Source organism: Vigna umbellata, chromosome 2 (assembly GCF_029865625.1).
Source record: "Vigna umbellata cultivar VRB3 chromosome 2, Vumbellata_1.0, whole genome shotgun sequence".
NCBI classification, from domain to species: domain Eukaryota; kingdom Viridiplantae; phylum Streptophyta; class Magnoliopsida; order Fabales; family Fabaceae; genus Vigna; species Vigna umbellata.
In genome coordinates, this window is record NC_142166.1 from 40,026,087 (window position 1) to 40,044,252 (window position 18,166).

Consider the following 18,166-nt stretch of genomic DNA (forward strand, 5'->3'; position numbering starts at 1 on the left):
CTATAAGAACTCTAGGATCGTCCTTATGACACTACCTCCTATCACTATCACTAATTAATCGTTCTCTTCTACATGAGCATGAAGGCTTAGTAGAGTTCAACATAACTTCACATGATAGAACAATCATTATCTAAATGCATAGACTAAAGATTACACACCATATATGATTTGCTTCCTTAAAATCATTACATCATCATCACTATTTCATACATCATTATTTGCATGCATATTTATCCATAGATCTATCAATTATTCTCAAAATAACTTCATAAATCAACAATTATTTTAACCTTCACAAAATCATACTAAATAAACAACATAATACTCTTAAACGTGCATAGAGTCCATTGTGAATTCCTTTCAAACAGTTAAAGAATAAGATAATTCAAATATAAACACAGGCACTTAGAGGTGGTTATCAATGCCAGATCTCTTGCAAAAGATGATGTTCAATGACACTTTTTGGCGCTTAACATAAGTTAAAATGTTTTAGACCTAGGGTACAAGGATGACGCTCAATTATTCTATCAATTATTCTCAAAATAACTTCATAAATCAACAATTATTTTAACCTTCACAAAATCATACTAAATAAACATCATAATACTCTTAAACGTGCATAGAGTCCATTGTGAATTCCTTTCAAACAGTTAAAGAATAAGATAATTCAAATATAAACACGGGCACTTAGAGGTGGTTCTCAATGCCAGATCTCTTGCAAAAGATGATGTTCAATGACACTTTTTGGCGCTTAACATAAGTTAAAATGTTTTAGACCTAGGGTACAAGGATGACGCTCAATTATTCTCAAAATAACTTCATAAATCAACAATTATTTTAACCTTCACAAAATCATACTAAATAAACAACATAATACTCTTAAACATGCATAGAGTCCATTGTGAATTCCTTTCAAACAGTTAAAGAATAAGATAATTCAAATATAAACACGGGCACTTAGAGGTGGTTCTCAATGCCAGATCTCTTGCAAAAGATGATGTTCAATGACACTTTTTGGCGCTTAACATCAGTTAAAATGTTTTAGACCTAGGGTACAAGGATGACGCTCAGCGATACCCTGATGCTGCTCAACACCAAATCATTCACAAAATTGGGTGCTCAATGTCACCCTAACACCACTCAATAGGATGCTCAGTGTCACCTCACTGCTTAACGTTATATTAGATATCAGACCTATAGTTTTTACTTTTTAAGATAACTTATATTTGTTCAATTGATCAAATGGATGCTCTTTCAGTAGTGAATTAGTTCAAAGCAAATTTAAATATGAAAATTCGTACCACTTGACCAATTACTCAGATTATAACTCTCTTAAACAAACAAATCAAATCCAAACCAACAAATTCATGAATCAAACATTCAAACCACAAATTCAATTTACTAAATTTCATTATACAATTCAATCATACAATTTAAGAGTCTAACCACAATTCAATAGGTTATACTCATCACACATATCAATGATCTAGTCAATTCACCATACAATCATACAATTAAAAGTTTCAAGGTATTTATAACTTTAAAAATAATGCAATTAGCTTCCATTACTTAAGAGTGATAGAACAGCAGAAGTGGAAGTCTGATAGAACAACAAAAAGCAGAGAAGCAAAGAGGTATAACCGAGAGAAGTAAAACTAAATGAATATTTTGTGTATTGTATTTTTTGATTATTAGAAGTAGGTACAGGTGTAGACTTTATAAAGCAGCAATGTACACGTGTCAATGACATAACAACTGTCTTGGCTTATTAATACACACTAACAAAGAGACAAATGAATTTGTTATAAGGAATCCTAAAGCATTCTAGCTCACATGATGTCTTATCTATATATAAGAAAAAGACAAACACGATCAGGACATACAATTAGAATCACTGATCAGTAAAGACTTGTACATAAAAGTCAAATACTACATGCGAACCAAATGCAAAGAAAGAACAAACAAATCAAGAAAAAAAAATTGAAATTCAATTTACGCGAATTGAGAAACTAATAAGTCAAAATCTAAGAGTTCACCGCAAAGATTAATCATCATGTCTTGGTTCTTCAATCAAATGAGTATAGGAGAAAAATCCTTAGAGAATTAAGTTAAAAAACTCTAAAAAAAATGGTTCATAGAGAAATTATATGTATTAAAATAATTCATTAACAAAATTATTTATAATAAAAATTATTAATATTAAAATAATTGAATGTCACTGTCTTTATAGAGAACTCTATTTTCAAAAATATTCTAAGCAATAACAATTTTATTAAATAATTAATTTTAAAATATCTAATTAAATATTTTATACTCATAAAGATGACTATATTTTACCAAACACAAATGTTAAAATGTTAATATATTTTTTAACTATTTCTATCAATTAACAAAAAATTCAGTAACTTATAAATTTTATCACGCAAAAGGGTAGAAATGTTAATATAACTTTTAATGACTTTTGTCAATAAACAAATACTTTTAGTGGATTAGTTAACATTTATCTCTCTTTTATAAATTTTAAATAAGTTTTTACGAATTTAATAAAATATTAAAAGTAGTTTATTTCGTCATTAATTAATTTCAGAATTTTTTCTTTTTGGTTTACCCTTTGTTTGGTTGAATGAATTTGAGGGAGAGTGATTGAGTGTATTTGAGAGGATTTGAACATAAATTTGAGTGATTGAATTTGGAAGTAAGTAAGAATGAATTTGGAAACACCGTTTGTGAGAATTAGTGTAGGATTTGATTGATGTGACAGATTAAAAAAATTTACTTCCAAATTCACTCTTACTTACCTCCAAATTCACTCAAATAAACAACAAAAAAATTTATTTTCTCAAATTCATTCCATCACTCTCCCCAAATACATTCAAAGTAAACAAAGTTTTAAAGTTCATGTCCATCATAAATGAGGTCACATTTTTCAACCCTGTTATATAGAAAGGTGATTAGTTTATTTTTGACATGTTTTTTAACATTGATAACAACGGTAAAGTGATCTTAATAATTTTATTTTTTGTTTTTTTTATTCAAAAAATAGTTGACTTCGTTTTATTGCTTTTTGCTTTTCCAAACGACATTTTGAATTAATTTTTAGAAGCAGATTTGATTTAAAAAATATGACAATTTAAAGTTATTTAAAAAACCAATTTTATTGCTATATTTGTAAACTTGATAAAAAAAATTGTAATATGTCAAATGCCAATAGGTTAAGAAACATTAACACATTTTGTTTTCACAAACTTTCCTTGAATGTCTCAAATTAAAGATTTGAGAAATTAAGATTATTGTGGGATGCTTATTATATGGTATTATTTTTCTTTTTTTTAAAATAATAATTAAGTTTTATATTTTTTTCCACATTTTAAATTTTAGAATTAAATTTTAATTATACATTTAAAGCAAAATAATTATATAATACATACTTTTCTTCATATTATTGTCATTTTTATTTTTCTAAAACTATAAATTATTGAAATTGGAAATATTTTTAATAGATATTATTGATAACTCTATTATATAGCATTTTTTCTTTATTTTTTCATTTTGTTTCTAAACATATTATTAAATTTAGTCATTTTTCATGGATAACACAAGTAAAAAGTTTACTTAAGACAATAATTTAAGTTTGTTTCACTAATTAAATGATTTCTTATGTACAATATATACATAAGTCATACATACATGGGTCATACACAAATACAATGTATATATTCGAAATTGATTGTACATTAATTCAAAGTAAAAAAACCATTGTAAGTTCATTACACATACATAAAAGCACAATTTTTTTGCCTTAGACTTCATCTACGAGGACTTTGTCAACCACATCCTTATTTGTATCAAAGTGTTTCATGTCCAAGCGAGGTGTGAAAAATGTCGCTTACCTCTTACCCTTTTCAAAACCTTCGACATAAGCGACAAGCTCCATGGAACTTCTTAGCTTATAGATCCTTGACAACCTTATTCACGTGGGTCACCTCTTCCTTAAGGGCGTTGGCGCTTCCTTGAACCTAAGCAAGGTTTGTTGCGATTGAACAAATAGTTGAGATTGAATGAGTTTATGAGGTTGATCGAGCTTTTGAGGTTGTGGATCAGTATAAGGGATTTGAAGCACCATGTTTGGTTGTTCTGCTTGTACCCAATTGTAAAACTTCCAAGTTGATATCTACCACGACCTCGATGACTTTGTCCTTGACTTCGACCTCCATTGCCTTGTTGTACAAAGTGACTCATCATATGAAGCAAATTAGTTCTCCAATGAGACCCTTCAAGTACCAGTACTCTTCTGTAATGTGATTGATACTTTGATAATAAAAGCATTATTTCAGTGGATCCACAAAGGGGTGTGGTGGTCGAGGCTTTGGAAGTCGAATGAGTTCCAAGTTACACGCCTCTTGGATATGATATCCCTACTAACATTCAAAGAAGTGTGTTGGTTATACTGAGTAGTGGCCCGCTTGATATGTTGCCCTTATTAACCTTGCCAAGTTTTGGTGTGTGGATCCTTTTCAACTTATTCTCCTTAATGGTGATATGTTTTGTTGTCCACTCTTTAAGGTCATCCGGGTTGATTGGTTTTTTCTTGAAGAGTGAATCAGAAAAAGGTCCGGGTTGGAGACCGCATATAAAGAAATGCATGATCCTTGATGGAGTAAGGTTTGGGATGCTAATAACGATGATAATGAACCTCTCCATGAAGAGTTTAAAGGTCTCACTTTTTTCTTACTCTACATACTTCAAGGACGTCAAGGTGGTTGGTACCACCTTACATCGACGAATTACGCTTTGAATATGGTGTTAAAGGTAATAAAATAGTTTATCAAGTTGGGAGGCAACGCATAATACAGTTCGACCATTTAGCGTAGCACGGAAAAACCAACAATATACCTTATTGTCCTTGGTGTGGATAGGGACTTGGGTCAAGTAAGTCTTCAGATGGATCGTCGGATCAATCGTGTCGTCATACCTGCAAATGTTGATAATAATCCCTTTCGAGATGCCAACTTCGGTTATGTTTGGCCTGAAAGGGTGGAAGTCTTCATCATTAAAAGAACACAATTGCATGATTTAACTAGAGTGAAAGTCTTCATCATTTAACTAGATTATTTATTGATATATAGTATAAATGATAGTTATAATATAATATAATATATCATATATTCAAACCATCCAAATTTGATGTTAATATACTGTAACAAAACAAACAAATATATATGTTAATATAATTTAATTACCTTAAATTAATAATGTCAAATAAGTTTTGTTAAATCAATATATTTGTTTGCAATAAGTTTTACTAATTATTTGAAAATAATATTTCTAAAAATATGATTCTTGAAAACGCATTCGTTTAATTATGGAATTTCTTGAACAAAAGCTAAAAGCAAAAATGATTTGTAGAAAAAGAAAATGATATTTAGACCTGGTTAATATTTATATCCGTTAACTAACTAATTTAAGTTGATTTTTAAACTTTCTTTAATTAAACTTCAAGAGTCAAGAGTCACGAGCCACTACTCAGCATCACCCGACCCACCCGACCCGACCGGTCATTATTTTCCCGTTACGTTGTCCCTCGTAACCTGAGATAGGGAGATGCAGCCGTTGCATCTGAGACCCATCAACGTCTCTCTTGCAGCTATGACCACGAAGAAGAGAAAAAGATCCCCGAAACTGATCCCACCCACTCCCTCAACGCCCCCAACTCCCCAAACCCAGGCCCGTCATTCTTTCAACACCGCAAAAGCCCGGGCCTGGGCCCCTCTCAACTTGACCCAGGCCGAACTCTCTCTGCCACTCACCTTTCCCACGGGCCAAACCTTCCGCTGGAAAAACACTGCCCCTCTAGAATACACCGGCGTCGTTGGGCCCCACCTCGTAACCCTCAAACACCTCCAAAACGGCGACGTTTGCTACTGCCTCCACTCCCACTCTCACCCCGAAAAAGCCGAAACCGCCTTGCTAGATTTCCTTAATGCCGCCGTTTCTCTCGCCGGCTTATGGAAGGCGTTTTCCGCTTCCGATGCGAGGTTCGCGGCGCTAGCGCGCCACTTGAGCGGTGCGAGGGTGCTCCGGCAAGACCCTTTCGAGTGTTTGATTCAGTTTCTGTGCTCTTCCAATAACAACATTGCACGAATCACGAAGATGGTTGACCACGTGTCGTCCCTTGGAGTGCACGTGGGAGACGTTGGAGGGTTTCAGTTTCACGTTTTCCCTTCTTTGGAGCAACTTTCCTCCGTCTCAGAGCAACAACTCAGAGACGCGGGTTTCGGTTACAGGTTCATCAGTTACTAACCCTAACTACTCTTATGCATGCATTCAATTGCAACTATGTTTGTGACTGTTATTGTCGTGTTGCCAGAGCTAAATATATAATTGGAACGGTTAATGCTTTGCGATCAAAACCTGGTGGAGGGGAAGAGTGGCTTCGTTCTCTGCGTAAGTTGGATCTTCCAGATGTTATATCTGCACTTTCTACGTTACCTGGTGTGGGCCCTAAAGTGGCTGCTTGCATTGCTCTCTTCTCGCTTGATCAACACCATGCCGTTCCTGTTGACACTCACGTTTGGCGGGTAAGTTTACACTAAGTTGTTATTTATGGTTACTGATTGACTATTGCATCTGTTGTAGAATGTTGCGATTCAAAGAGTTTAGCATAGAGAGTTTATTGGGATGTGTCTCTTTTACACTTGGGTAAGATTGCCACCAAGTATCTCTTACCTGAGCTTGCAGGTTCGCAGTTGACACCAAAGCTCTGTAATCGTGTTGCAGAGGCATTTGTTACCAAGTACGGTAAATATGCTGGGTGGGCGCAGACTCTATTGTTCATAGCAGAATTACCTTCACAGAAGGCCATCATACCTTCACATTTGTGGACTATCAAACAACGGAATCCTGCAAAGGTAGAAGATGGCGAAGAAAAAGTTGGTAAGAGAAACCTGTTTAATCTTTTGTTCTTCACCTTTTAAATTTGCATATTAGACATTTAACTTTCTGGCAAATATTTACTACGTTTTATTTTTTCAACTAGAGTGAGATCTACATATGACTCTGAGGACATAAATGTACGAGACTTAGGTGTGACATGCTGCTGTCAAGAATTCATTAGGTAGAATATGTTGATACCACACAGGTTATTCTGTTATACATACTGTTGAGTGTTTTTTCGTCTGGCTTTAATTTGTGTTCTCTGCATTTTGTTAGTTTTTTTTTTATCTGCGGTAACCGATAGCTTACATCTTTCTTCTTCTTCATTAGAAAAGAACATAAACGAAAGATTTATTTTTATGTTATTTGACTTGGAATTTTACTTTCCCTGTAAATAATTAATATGCCCAATTGATTATCTACTTTTCACCTCCCTTTCGCTCGTTTGATACTTGTATTTGTAATGAAAACATCTGTTTGCACATGTTCTTACTTCCTCTAGTGACATGGTTACATAAGATTTAGTTTCTAACGCTTTCCTTGATGTTTTTACTCTGAATTGTTGCATGCACGGTATTAAATTGCATCAAACTCTTTCTTATTTTGTTATTTTGAAGAGCTATGTTAGTATGTACTTTGAAAAGGGTGATATTCACACAAGCATTGGTATTTAAACTTGTACGGTTTTCTTAGTTCTTCTTGTGACTTTCTTTATTTATATGCTATAACTTTGTGTTACTTCTTTCCTTTGACTCATAATTTGCGCTCCTTTGAGTTGTAGAGTTGAGACTGGTGCTTCCTCTGTCATAAATGAAATCCTGGATAAATAGATTTTCTCCTGTCACTGTGCACTTCTATTTTATTATATTTCCCTGAAGATGTCATACTACATATATTGTGTAAGGCCTCAACGACTAAGTTTGGTATTGAAAGATAATGTGATTTGTTGAGTTCTTGATTGCTACATGCTTTTGGGGTATGATATGCCTGAATAAACATGTTCAGTTGTTAGTATATAATTCTTGACATGCATGTAGTATACGAAATAAATTATTAGCTATGTAGGCAGTGTAGATTTAAATTTGAAAGCACGAAGGAAATATATAGTTAAATTATTCAAGCACAGGAAACTTATAAAAGTCTGTTATTTTTGTTTGAAAAAGCTCAATACTATAAGCAAATGATAATTTTAAAACGCCTGAGAGTTATGTAAAAACTTAAGTCTATTTGATTGCTCTTGTTTATATTATATTGTGTAATTTATATTATCAGTTTACTGATGGCAAGCATCATCTGTCAAGAGAATGAATTCTTGCTGACAAAGGACAATCAATGAACATATTGAAAATTCCTCATAACTAATGACTAATTCTTTCTCTAACCCTCCCTTGCTTATACTTTAGAGGTGTCTAAATATGCATCTGGAGGGAGAAAGAGAGATACGGGACCATGCTGTCGTATATATTTCCTTTATCTATACACCTGGGCTCTCTGCATCCATGTTAAGAAGATAGATCATTCCTGTTTGCACATAGTGTGTATCTTTTACTGTGATGTGATGTAAACTGTGTCCAGAGTGATTGCAAGTGGGTTCCCAGTTTCTTCTTCTAGCAGAACTAGTAGATTCCCTGTAGATTTTAGGAGGGATCGAGGTATGTGATACCTGGATAAAAAATGTTAAATTGTAAGTGAATAAAGGCCTGACATGTAGGTAGGAGACTTATTATATCATTAGGTGTAAAAGCAGTGTAAAATCAGAATTTTGAAGTGTGAATAAATAGAAAATTTATGTACTCTAGATGACCATTTAGAATAACTACATGGAAAAAGAAAAAAAAGAAAAAGAAAAACACGAAAAGAATGTATAGTAAAAACAATTATCTTTTATATTTCACAAATAGGGTTACCCATTTTGAAAATGGCTACACAATTGAAGAAGTTATAATATTTTATTTATATGCATTTTTTTTTTTATTTAATTGAATAAGTTATTGTTTTGGAAAGCTGTCTTAGTTGTGGTCAATCCAAGCCCGCCTTAGTCGTGGTCTCTTTGAGGGTTACCTTAATTGCAACCTCGACGCGGTCTCTTTGAGGGTTACCTTAATTGCAACCTCAAGAGTGATGGTTTACTTTCTCCTCAAGTAAATATATAGCTTGAATAAAGCTTGGACCAATTTTAATATGTTTGTTTGTGGGATTGAATTAGGTTACAAAAACAATTTCCATGGTTCATAAAAAATTCTGTATCTTTTACTCTTATTTAAAATAATTACATTACTATGTATTATAATCATTGGGGGAGGAGCTTCCTTGAAATTGGCATATTATTTAGGGAAATAAGAAGTTTTAAAATAATTATGCATAGGATTATACCATTTCTGCGAAGGTGTTCCCCGTGGCGTTTGGAACGATACCCAATATCGGCCTATACCTTGGCCATTAATCCAAGTATAACCCTTTCCCATGGAATCAAGGTTAAGCGCTATCGGATCGTTTCCCTCTGGTGCATCAAATGTGGTCTGCCAATAATCATCGAAATAAAATATTGGTAAACTGTTAAAACAATATTGTAGAAAAATGATAAGCAGCTGTGATGTAAATGGAGAGCAGTTTTCATTCCGTAAATAAGAGATAGTGACAAAAACCAGCACAAAGGCCTTTGAACATGTTTAGTTGAATTCTCCTCAATATCCATTCTTGGTTAAGGAAAAAAAGAAGTGTCAAATTAATGATGATTATTGATGATATACCTTATACCATGTGAGTGGCTTCGTTGAGCTTTGAAACCTTTCCCATTGAACTTTACTTGATCCACTAGCTGTGTAGATTTGCAATTTTTCTCCCAACAGACCAACCTTAATGCAACAAATGCAAGATCAGCATGCAATGTGCAATATTTAGTTTAATGGTTAGCAATCAAAGCAGAGGGTTCATGCACACCTATTTCTTATAATTTGAAATTTTAAGCAGCTGATGATGAATATATACGACTGAACAGAAATCTGTTCAGAGTAAAAGACATGGGAAAAACAATTTATATTAACTAACTTCTGAGAACTACTTTATAAATAGTATGTCAAGATAATATACGATTGAGGTAGCATGATTGACAATTGAAGTTTCCTTGGTATCTAGAGATAGTCACCTGATATCCCCATGCTTGATTAGTGAAATCTCGGCCTTGAACTTTCACTCTACTTAAACCGGCAACTTTGTGCTCTAGATATGCTCCTGAGTTCTTCATGTAGAAATAAACATAAGTTTCACGTAATCAATTATCTTTCTCTGGCTACCATACTGTCAAATAGTTATTTTGTATGCTTTTAAGCAAAGCGTGTCTGTATCTGCAAGCGCATGCCTGCCAGATATTTGTTTAATAGTAAAGGATGCTTCTCTATAAGTCCTTAGTGTGTTCTTAAATCTTGGTAGAAAAGAAACATGTGAGATGAAATAACCATCTTTGGAATTTACATACTGCGAAGGTTAGTTTTTAATTTATTCTTCTTTAAGAGGCTTCATTTAATTGATCCTGAACATTCATTAAGATAAATACCGGCAGTCCAACTGTTGCACTGAGGAAAGAAATATTGTTCATCCCTTTTATGAGATTGAGTTTGTTTTCCATGACAAAAGACGCATTTCTGTGACTTCCGTGAGCAGAACCTAGAGTTAGAAGCATGTATAGATCCCAATGTTAGCAACTCAAATTGTAGCATGAATGATAAAGTAAATAGGTGATGCACAACGAATTGCAGATAAAAGAAAAATGTGCATTATAATCTAAAGAAATACTCATGGGATAACCAAGTCTGTAACCAAATGGATCAGTTAGTTGTATCCCGAAAAAAGATGCTCTCTTTTATCTTAAAAAATGGGACCGTCATGGTTGAGGTTTACCTACTAAATTTCCGTTGATGAAGGTATGCAAAACATGTCCTTGGCTGTATGCACTTATAATGGATTGAGCATTAGGAGAATTGTCATTAAACCTGCACGAGATGTCAACAAGAATCTTAATGGGATATATATGGACGTTGTGCATACATGTATCGCGTTACTGGCATCAAGATCGTATGTTGCTATTTTACCTGAATGTGTACCACATATAGTCAGATGTATCTTTTGCTGTGCTGATTTGATCCAACAGTGTATTTGCTCTTAATGAAGTATCGTCATAGCTCGGGACGGCTTCTTTGTACACTTTCCATTTTTCTGTTGAATTGAACCGTAAATATGACTTCATTGATCTGTCATTTTGTGTGCGTACCTACAAGAGCAGAAAATATGAAATGCCTTTTACTAGCATCAAGATATTTGTCGTTAAGTTAATACAAAGATTACATAGTAAACAAAGCACAAGGAAACTATCCAGCAGATGTCTTGTCTTTTAAATAAATGACACTATATATTGATTGCTTGATTTTTACCTTGGCAGTGTTAAAGGCCACATTCTTGCAGTCTGGTAGAATACTGATTGATTTGGGTGATAGCTGGTATGAAATATTTTGCAATTGAACTGTGACAGTTCGATCTTCATTATTTTCCAGGAAGGCAGCACATTCTGTTGAGCTACTTTTGAAAACATAAGCCTGGAGAATGATGGAAAATTATTGATTTTGTTTAAAATATCTTCTTTTAGAGAGACTCAAATACCAGTACTGTTATTCACACGCTCGGTTCCCTTTTTTATTCTACTTAAGAAGCTAAACAATTTAGTAAATTAGCCCAAGCGTGCTGTCTAGTTTTCTTACGTTTTGTCGTGAGCCCAAGCTGAAGCTAGTTTGAGTACCATAAAGTAGAGATTTTGAACATGACTTGATTGCTGCATGTAACTCCTTAAGATGGCCCCATTTTGGTTGCCTAACCAAACCTGCTTACCTTAGCGTAGTCAATCACGTTGTGATTCAATATCTATATTTTACTAAAATGGTTAAAGGAAGGAAACATACCATATTCATCCAGTGGAGCTTCGTCATAATAGGATGTCGTTACGAAAGCGGAGGCTATCCTGTCGAAATTGGTTCCTCCATGGTACTGCATCAAATCATATCACGCCACTTAAAAGACAAATAATGGCATGCCTGCTTGCATGCTGGGGATAAAGAAAAGAGTTACAAGGTATCATACCATGTAGTAATTTACATAGCTTCCTCTCTTTGCAATGAACAGAGCAACATTGTACGCAATGTCTTCAGCCGATCTTATGTATGGTACTCCACCAAACACTTGGTAACTTTAAATTTTAACGTGAAATGAATGGAATTAGACTTCTCAAACGCCTTAAAGTAGCACTTTCTGTGAAAAAAGGTTTTGTAAATTGTAATGCAGAATTTCACAAGAACTTACAAACTTGTCCAGTTCTCTGTCCAGAGTGAAGGCTTGTTAGGTGAGTTGGGCCCCTTAAAAGTTGTCCCGCACTGCATGCCATTGCATGTGTTGATCTGCAGATTACATGACTTCATTTACAGATGTAATATAAACAGTTTAACTAATTACTTGTGGTGAATCGAAGGCGGGCTTGATAAGAAGTAATAAGAATGACTAATAAGGCTGGGCTTCTTTTATTGATTGCATTTTGATTGGAAGTTCTGGTTTATTTTTTCCGATTCAAGAATCCATTTTTTGCGCAAACATTCATATCCCTGTACAGTGTTATTAGATAATGATCCAATGATAGGTATAATTATTGTCCTTTTCTCTGAAGTAAATAATATCCATTACCCATGAGCTTGTATGAAGAGTAGTATAGTTCCAAATTCTTCATTTCTTGTTTTATTGAACACTGAATTTGTCAAGAATCCAGGGAAAGTAAAATAACTAGTAGAGACTAACCACGGGATCAGGAGCATTATCTTGCTTGCACATTACCCAAGGCACACCAGTTTGGAGTCCCACGGCCATCTGGGCGGCCCAACGAATATAAGATAGTCCTTTCTCGTGAAACGCCCCTTCAACGTTCCCATATTCGTTCTCAATCTACATTCACCATAAACCATTTATAAATACAAAAAAGAGAGAAAAAAAAGAGAAAAAAATTGACAAGTTTTGTTGCTTGGAAGTTTAAATAAACCTGTGATAGTATGATAGGTCCTCCTTGTGAAACATAAAGATTAGCCGATTTCATCACGTTGACTATTTTGGTAGCGAACCTTTGCATGTGAAACTGCCATTAATGAATGCTCTGTTAATACCAGACTTGAGTGAACAGTGTACAGTAAAGAGTAATTTGTGTTAATGTCTAAGGAGACATGACCCAAATACTAAATAATATTTTGTATAAAGTAACAATAGACAGATGGATTACCACGCTTGTATAGTTCAAATTACAGTGATAGTTTGAGGATCACAATTCAGAAACTAGAATGGAATACCTTGAATTGCTCATTGTCAGATCTGAATACGATACCCGGAATATCATGTAACCAAATTGGTAGACCCCTGCACCAACAAAACCGCAACTCAGTTTCTTCTACTACGGAATCATTATCATATTTTTTATTATCATCAAATTCCCAGAGTAGCTTCACTGAGAGCAAAGTCTGCTTTAATTCATAGCATGGTACAAATTCCTTTATGCCGAAAATTTGTCAGCTCAATAGTATGGTTCAATTCGGGGAACTTACCCGTATGTGCATTCACTCTCAATGTATGGTCCAATTCTGAGGGTTACATATAAACCCTGTGCTTGAATTTCCTTAATGAATCTCACTATATTACGCCTTCCTCTAAAGTTATACTACAGACCAAGTAAATGATGAAGAACATCATGCTTCTCGTAATTGACGAGCTTTAAGAAAATACTTGTAAAAAAAAAAAAGAGAAGAAGAATAATGTAGACGAGTTTGAGTTTGATCACCTGGCCTTGTTGAGGTTCGTGAAGGTTCCAAAACACGTAAGTTTGTATGACATCTAATCCACCTTCCTTAGCTTTCGCAATTAAATTAGGCCACATCTGTTCAAATCATCAGCAAATTACAATTCACAATTTAGAGATGCTTATTTTTTATGTTATTCTTATTTATCTATTCCATTATTCCAACACGCAACTTTTCTATATCCACATTAATTCCTGGCTTCATTTCATTTAAATTTTACTAAATTACTACGTGAGCCCCGTCTGCATTAATATGAATGTAATCTGTTTTAACTCAAACGTAGACAATTTTCTTCCGTTGATAAAAAATGTTAAATTGAAGTCGTTTATGATGCCTACTAGATTTACATCTGATGTTTGGAATTCAATTCTCATTGTTTGATCCTTCAATGCATGTAGCTAATTTTGGCCCTTAACTCATTTTGATAGTTTAATTCAACCTGCATTCAATGATTGCAAACCCCCAAAAGACCTAACCCACTAAATTTGATTACAAGCTTTACATGAACGAATAATGGCTCAACATGTTTTTTTTTCACGTTCAAGTTAGTTGGCTTAGAACAGTATCATACGCTAATTATGTGATTTTATGAGTACTTATTTTACCATATAATAAAATGTAAACAGTATAAAGAGATTCTACAGTGTTCTTATTTTCATAATAATAATAATTTCGTTGCCATTAATATTGGATCTAATAAGAGAACTTGAGAATATACATACAAGTTTGCTACAAATTAGGTGTCATGAATTAATATTCTAGAAAAAATTGAAGCATGTATTTTTTCAGACATATCTCTATATAATATTTTTTTTCCACGTAGGAGGTTCTTGAAGTTTAAAGCAACCAACAATTAACAAAATTATCCCTTGTCTTAAACTTACATTCAACTTTTCTTTTTCCTCTCTAACATCAAAGAGACAATAAAGGTCGAACCCTAAATTAAATGCCATAAAAAGTTATAGCATTATGTTACGAACGAATACTTTTAAAAACTTGAAATCTTAAATTGTTTGTAGAGAACTGTTTGTTTTTTAAACAAATTGCATGGCTAAGGCGGTTTCTTTTAACGTGGTTTACGTATGTTCTGAACTTCCAAAAATGATTCATAAATACCAAAAAAATTCCACTGACACTTAATATACAATTAGTGAACAGATGTGATGAGAAAAAAGATATAGAAAAAAGAGGAAGTATGTAACAGATATAATATCATTATTTTTACCTATTAAGCATAATCGATATCTTTTTCTTTTTGGGACTCAAGTATGCGAATAATTTAACATTTAAAAATGATATATCATTATGTCAACAGATAAGTACTATCATAAATAATCAAATTCCATCTGACATTTTCTCCAAAAAAAAAATGTTACACGAACATCTTTAAACATTACTATACCAATTTAACAAGTTAACATTTTTATTTTTTATTTAATTCTTCGTAATTATGTTATATTTTAAAATAAAAGTATAGTTCTATAGGTGCTAAGTAAGTGTAGAGTAAAAATTGAAGTGTTCATATATCATCAGTCTTCTCAAAAACATTATGTAAGACACTGATCATATTTTGAAGATTTAGGTTTGAAGAAATACCTACATATACAGATCCTGATTGTCCTCGTTAACGATGATATATATGAGTTGCTTTTATTATCATGATATTATACAAGTATATTTTCTACAAATTAATTACTCTGACCATTTCATGGGGTGTTCTCTCTTAGTTAGTCTTTAATCCCCAAATAAAGAAAGTTTTGTGCTGAGTGACCAAACAATTATTAAACACAATTAGATGAAAACTTAACTATAGCTAGATTCAGGGAGGAACACAAATTGAATTCAATCCTCTTTTGACTCTACTGAGATCCGATCATTGATTAAAAAATAAATTAAGGAGATCCAGTCAAAGCTATAGATGGATGAAGCAAAAAGGAAGAGTGAAAAATGGGAGTTCCCTTAAAAAATAGTATAAATCCCAACACTAAAATAGTCAGCTCTAAAGTTTAAACCAAGAGTGAGAGTGTGAGAACCATGGGTCAATGGTCTCCATGTGAACTCAAACCTTCATTACACTGCTACACATGCATCACAAACACTGGATGCCATTACAGTACAAAAAGATAAAAAAAACAATTACATTCTTAATTAAAGCACCAAGACTTTATATATATAATAGAATTAGAAGACCCCCTCCTGCAACTTGCTTTCTATTATAATAAAACAACAGCTTGTCTTATCAGATTATTTATGCCAATCTTCCATTCTTTTATATATAAATTTTTGAGGAGTGATGTTTAAACTAACAACTTACCCTTATGTATTTAATCACTGATCTTATTTTCGTTTCCTACCATTTTATATATTACTTATTATATCTGTATATTTGTGTAGGTCGTTGGGGTGTCCAACAATATTTTCATTTTTTTATTACCGTTTTCAACCACATCAATAAAGAAGTGTAAAACAAAAATAACGTGAACCAACCATAGCGTTGCAAGAATAAACCGTATCAACGCTAAGTTGCTGAGACTATTCCAACGATGGAAAACTGTTTGATATTTCTTACCTAACAATACTACAATCAAAACCAAAACTAAAACGGTTCTCCTTCCTCTTATCTCTTTGTCCTTAACCCAGAAACATAATACAAATGCACCATATACGAACTCTATATTACAGAATAAAAAGAAAATTGTTAAGTATGAAATATTTAAGAACAAAGAGTGAGGATTGCGTACCTGAGGAGTGCTGCGAGGATAATGAATTGAACCGGAGAAGAGGATTCTATGCTCTCCATCAATGACTAAGGATCTTCCGTCGTAGGTGACATTGCCACCATAGGCGCCACCAATAAACGCCGTTAAAATGAAAGCTAACGGAAAACACCGTCTCCACCACCACACCTTCACCATTTCACTGTGGTTGGTGACGAAGAGTTTGCGTTTAGGCTTTTTTTCGCTCTCGGTGTAATATATACGTGTTTGTGTGATGGTGATCTCTATTTATATTAACAGGTTTTGTTAGAAGTGAAAGTGGTTCATATATAATACATGGAGTTAATATAAATATTATTAACAAATTGAAAAGATTTAAATAATGTATATAATTAATTTACCTCACAGCTCCACATGACATGGTTTAACGTATAAGAAACCAATTTCGGGATTCTTTTCAATGCATTTCAATTGATTAATATAACACTGAATCAATTTTTCTCTAATTTTTAAATAGAAAACGTGGTTAATTACTAATTACTTTGAATTAAACCAAAGACAAAATTAATCTGTGTAAGACAGTGTTTAAGAAAAATTCGTGAATGGATAAAAAACAGCATACAAATGGTTATTTTCGTTAAAGTTGTATTATTTCTACATCATAGGATTTATGTATGTGGCATTACATGTGACTATCTTTTTTTTTCAATGTACAACTAAAGAATATTTTTAAGGTGAAATACAACTTTTTGTTGTCAGATTTTGCTGTTCTTTCCTGTTTACAGAAAGAACGGTGATTGAATAATGATTAGTTGCAGCTTAACTGTTATCAGAAAAAGTTGTTAGTTATTGTGAATAAATAACTTTGTTTTCAGTACAATATTAATTCATAATTTCTATTAATTGTACCCGAAAAGGCAATCTGACGAGGATATTAATTCATTTTATCAAAAAGCAATGCAACATTTTTTTCTGTTTTTTAATTATAAGATGCTCATATAACAATTTTAAGTTGAGTCGGACTCATATCGAGTTAAGTTGTGTTGAGTTAAATTGTGTTAAGTTAAGTTGTGATAAGCTAAGTGGAGTCAAATCCATATTAAGTTGAGTAAAATTAGATTTACATTCGTGTAAAGTAAACATATAAAAAAAGGAATTCTAAATCGATTGTAGAAGAAACAATTTAATACTAAACGTAGTGATAATTTTATAAATAAAAGAAAATATATTAAATTAGTTATAAGGGGAAATAAGATAAAATTATTGTTTGAAAATATTTTTGTTCATGTTCTTCTTTCTTCGCGTCCTCCATTGTTTTTCTTTTCTTTCAGAAAATGTTCTCATTCTCTTCTCATTTCTTCTTCCCTACAAATTACCACCACCGCCTCCGGTCATAATTAGGATTTTAGATACGAAGTTTTTCACTGTCGCTGTCGCATCCTACTGTCGTTTTCATATCTTTTTCTTCCATTGTTGAAGCTCTACTTGGCCATCTCCATTGGTCTATTGTCGTGTTACTATGTTGCAAGACCACTCTAGTCTGTGTCATGCAACTTCACCCATGCTAAATTTTCGCTCAAGCTCCTTTAATCACTGGTCACCAAGTTGCATTGATAAAATTATTAAATCTATCTTCACTCT

General features: G+C 33.1%; 2 protein-coding genes across 9 annotated transcripts; one reads left to right on the forward strand and one right to left on the reverse strand.

Annotated features, from left to right (window-relative positions):
* Nucleotides 1-5,543: 5,543 nt before the first annotated feature.
* OGG1 (8-oxoguanine-DNA glycosylase 1) lies at nucleotides 5,544-11,656 on the forward strand. Of its 8 annotated transcripts, none has more exons than XR_015784336.1 (5): nucleotides 5,551-6,284; nucleotides 6,368-6,578; nucleotides 6,705-6,933; nucleotides 7,037-7,114; nucleotides 11,481-11,656. XR_015784336.1 is itself a non-coding variant. In XM_088106790.1 (4 exons), exons 1-4 carry the CDS (start codon nucleotides 5,602-5,604, stop codon nucleotides 7,039-7,041), a joined length of 1,128 nt encoding a protein of 375 aa, XP_087962916.1. In that variant the 5' UTR covers nucleotides 5,552-5,601; the 3' UTR covers nucleotides 7,042-7,362. The 8 variants fall into 8 exon arrangements, 2 of the variants coding, with proteins under 2 accessions (XP_087962917.1, XP_087962916.1); XR_015784337.1 differs by having other exon boundaries at nucleotides 11,369-11,601; XR_015784339.1 differs by lacking the exon at nucleotides 11,481-11,656 and adding an exon at nucleotides 10,854-11,007.
* Nucleotides 8,139-16,791, reverse strand: LOC148203983 (beta-galactosidase 16-like). The gene is made up of 18 exons (XM_088106789.1): nucleotides 16,550-16,791; nucleotides 13,790-13,885; nucleotides 13,557-13,669; nucleotides 13,305-13,371; nucleotides 13,004-13,096; nucleotides 12,766-12,909; nucleotides 12,280-12,374; nucleotides 12,061-12,166; nucleotides 11,883-11,967; nucleotides 11,685-11,803; nucleotides 11,361-11,522; nucleotides 11,022-11,200; nucleotides 10,831-10,922; nucleotides 10,487-10,596; nucleotides 10,079-10,171; nucleotides 9,684-9,788; nucleotides 9,307-9,452; nucleotides 8,139-8,596 (listed from the first exon to the last, which is right to left on the reverse strand). Exons 1-18 carry the CDS (start codon nucleotides 16,721-16,723, stop codon nucleotides 8,479-8,481), a joined length of 2,097 nt encoding a protein of 698 aa, XP_087962915.1. The 5' UTR covers nucleotides 16,724-16,791; the 3' UTR covers nucleotides 8,139-8,478.
* Nucleotides 16,792-18,166: the final 1,375 nt, after the last annotated feature.

What these genes read in the sequence shown, in the direction of transcription:
- LOC148203983 (XM_088106789.1), bottom strand. Translation starts at nt 16,723, where the DNA reads ATGGTGAAGGTGTGGTGGTGGAGACGGTGTTTTCCGTTAGCTTTCATT. An exon ending in ATAATGCTCCTGATCCCGTG is followed by an intron (nt 12,375 to 12,765) that starts GTTAGTCTCTAC and finishes TGTAATCTGCAG; the next exon opens with ATCAACACATGCAATGGCAT. An exon ending in GTGCAACAGTTGGACTGCCG is followed by an intron (nt 10,172 to 10,486) that starts GTATTTATCTTA and finishes TTCTACATGAAG; the next exon opens with AACTCAGGAGCATATCTAGA.
- OGG1 (XM_088106790.1), top strand. Translation starts at nt 5,602, where the DNA reads ATGCAGCCGTTGCATCTGAGACCCATCAACGTCTCTCTTGCAGCTATG. An exon ending in GACGCGGGTTTCGGTTACAG is followed by an intron (nt 6,285 to 6,367) that starts GTTCATCAGTTA and finishes TCGTGTTGCCAG; the next exon opens with AGCTAAATATATAATTGGAA. An exon ending in TTGACACTCACGTTTGGCGG is followed by an intron (nt 6,579 to 6,704) that starts GTAAGTTTACAC and finishes CACTTGGGTAAG; the next exon opens with ATTGCCACCAAGTATCTCTT.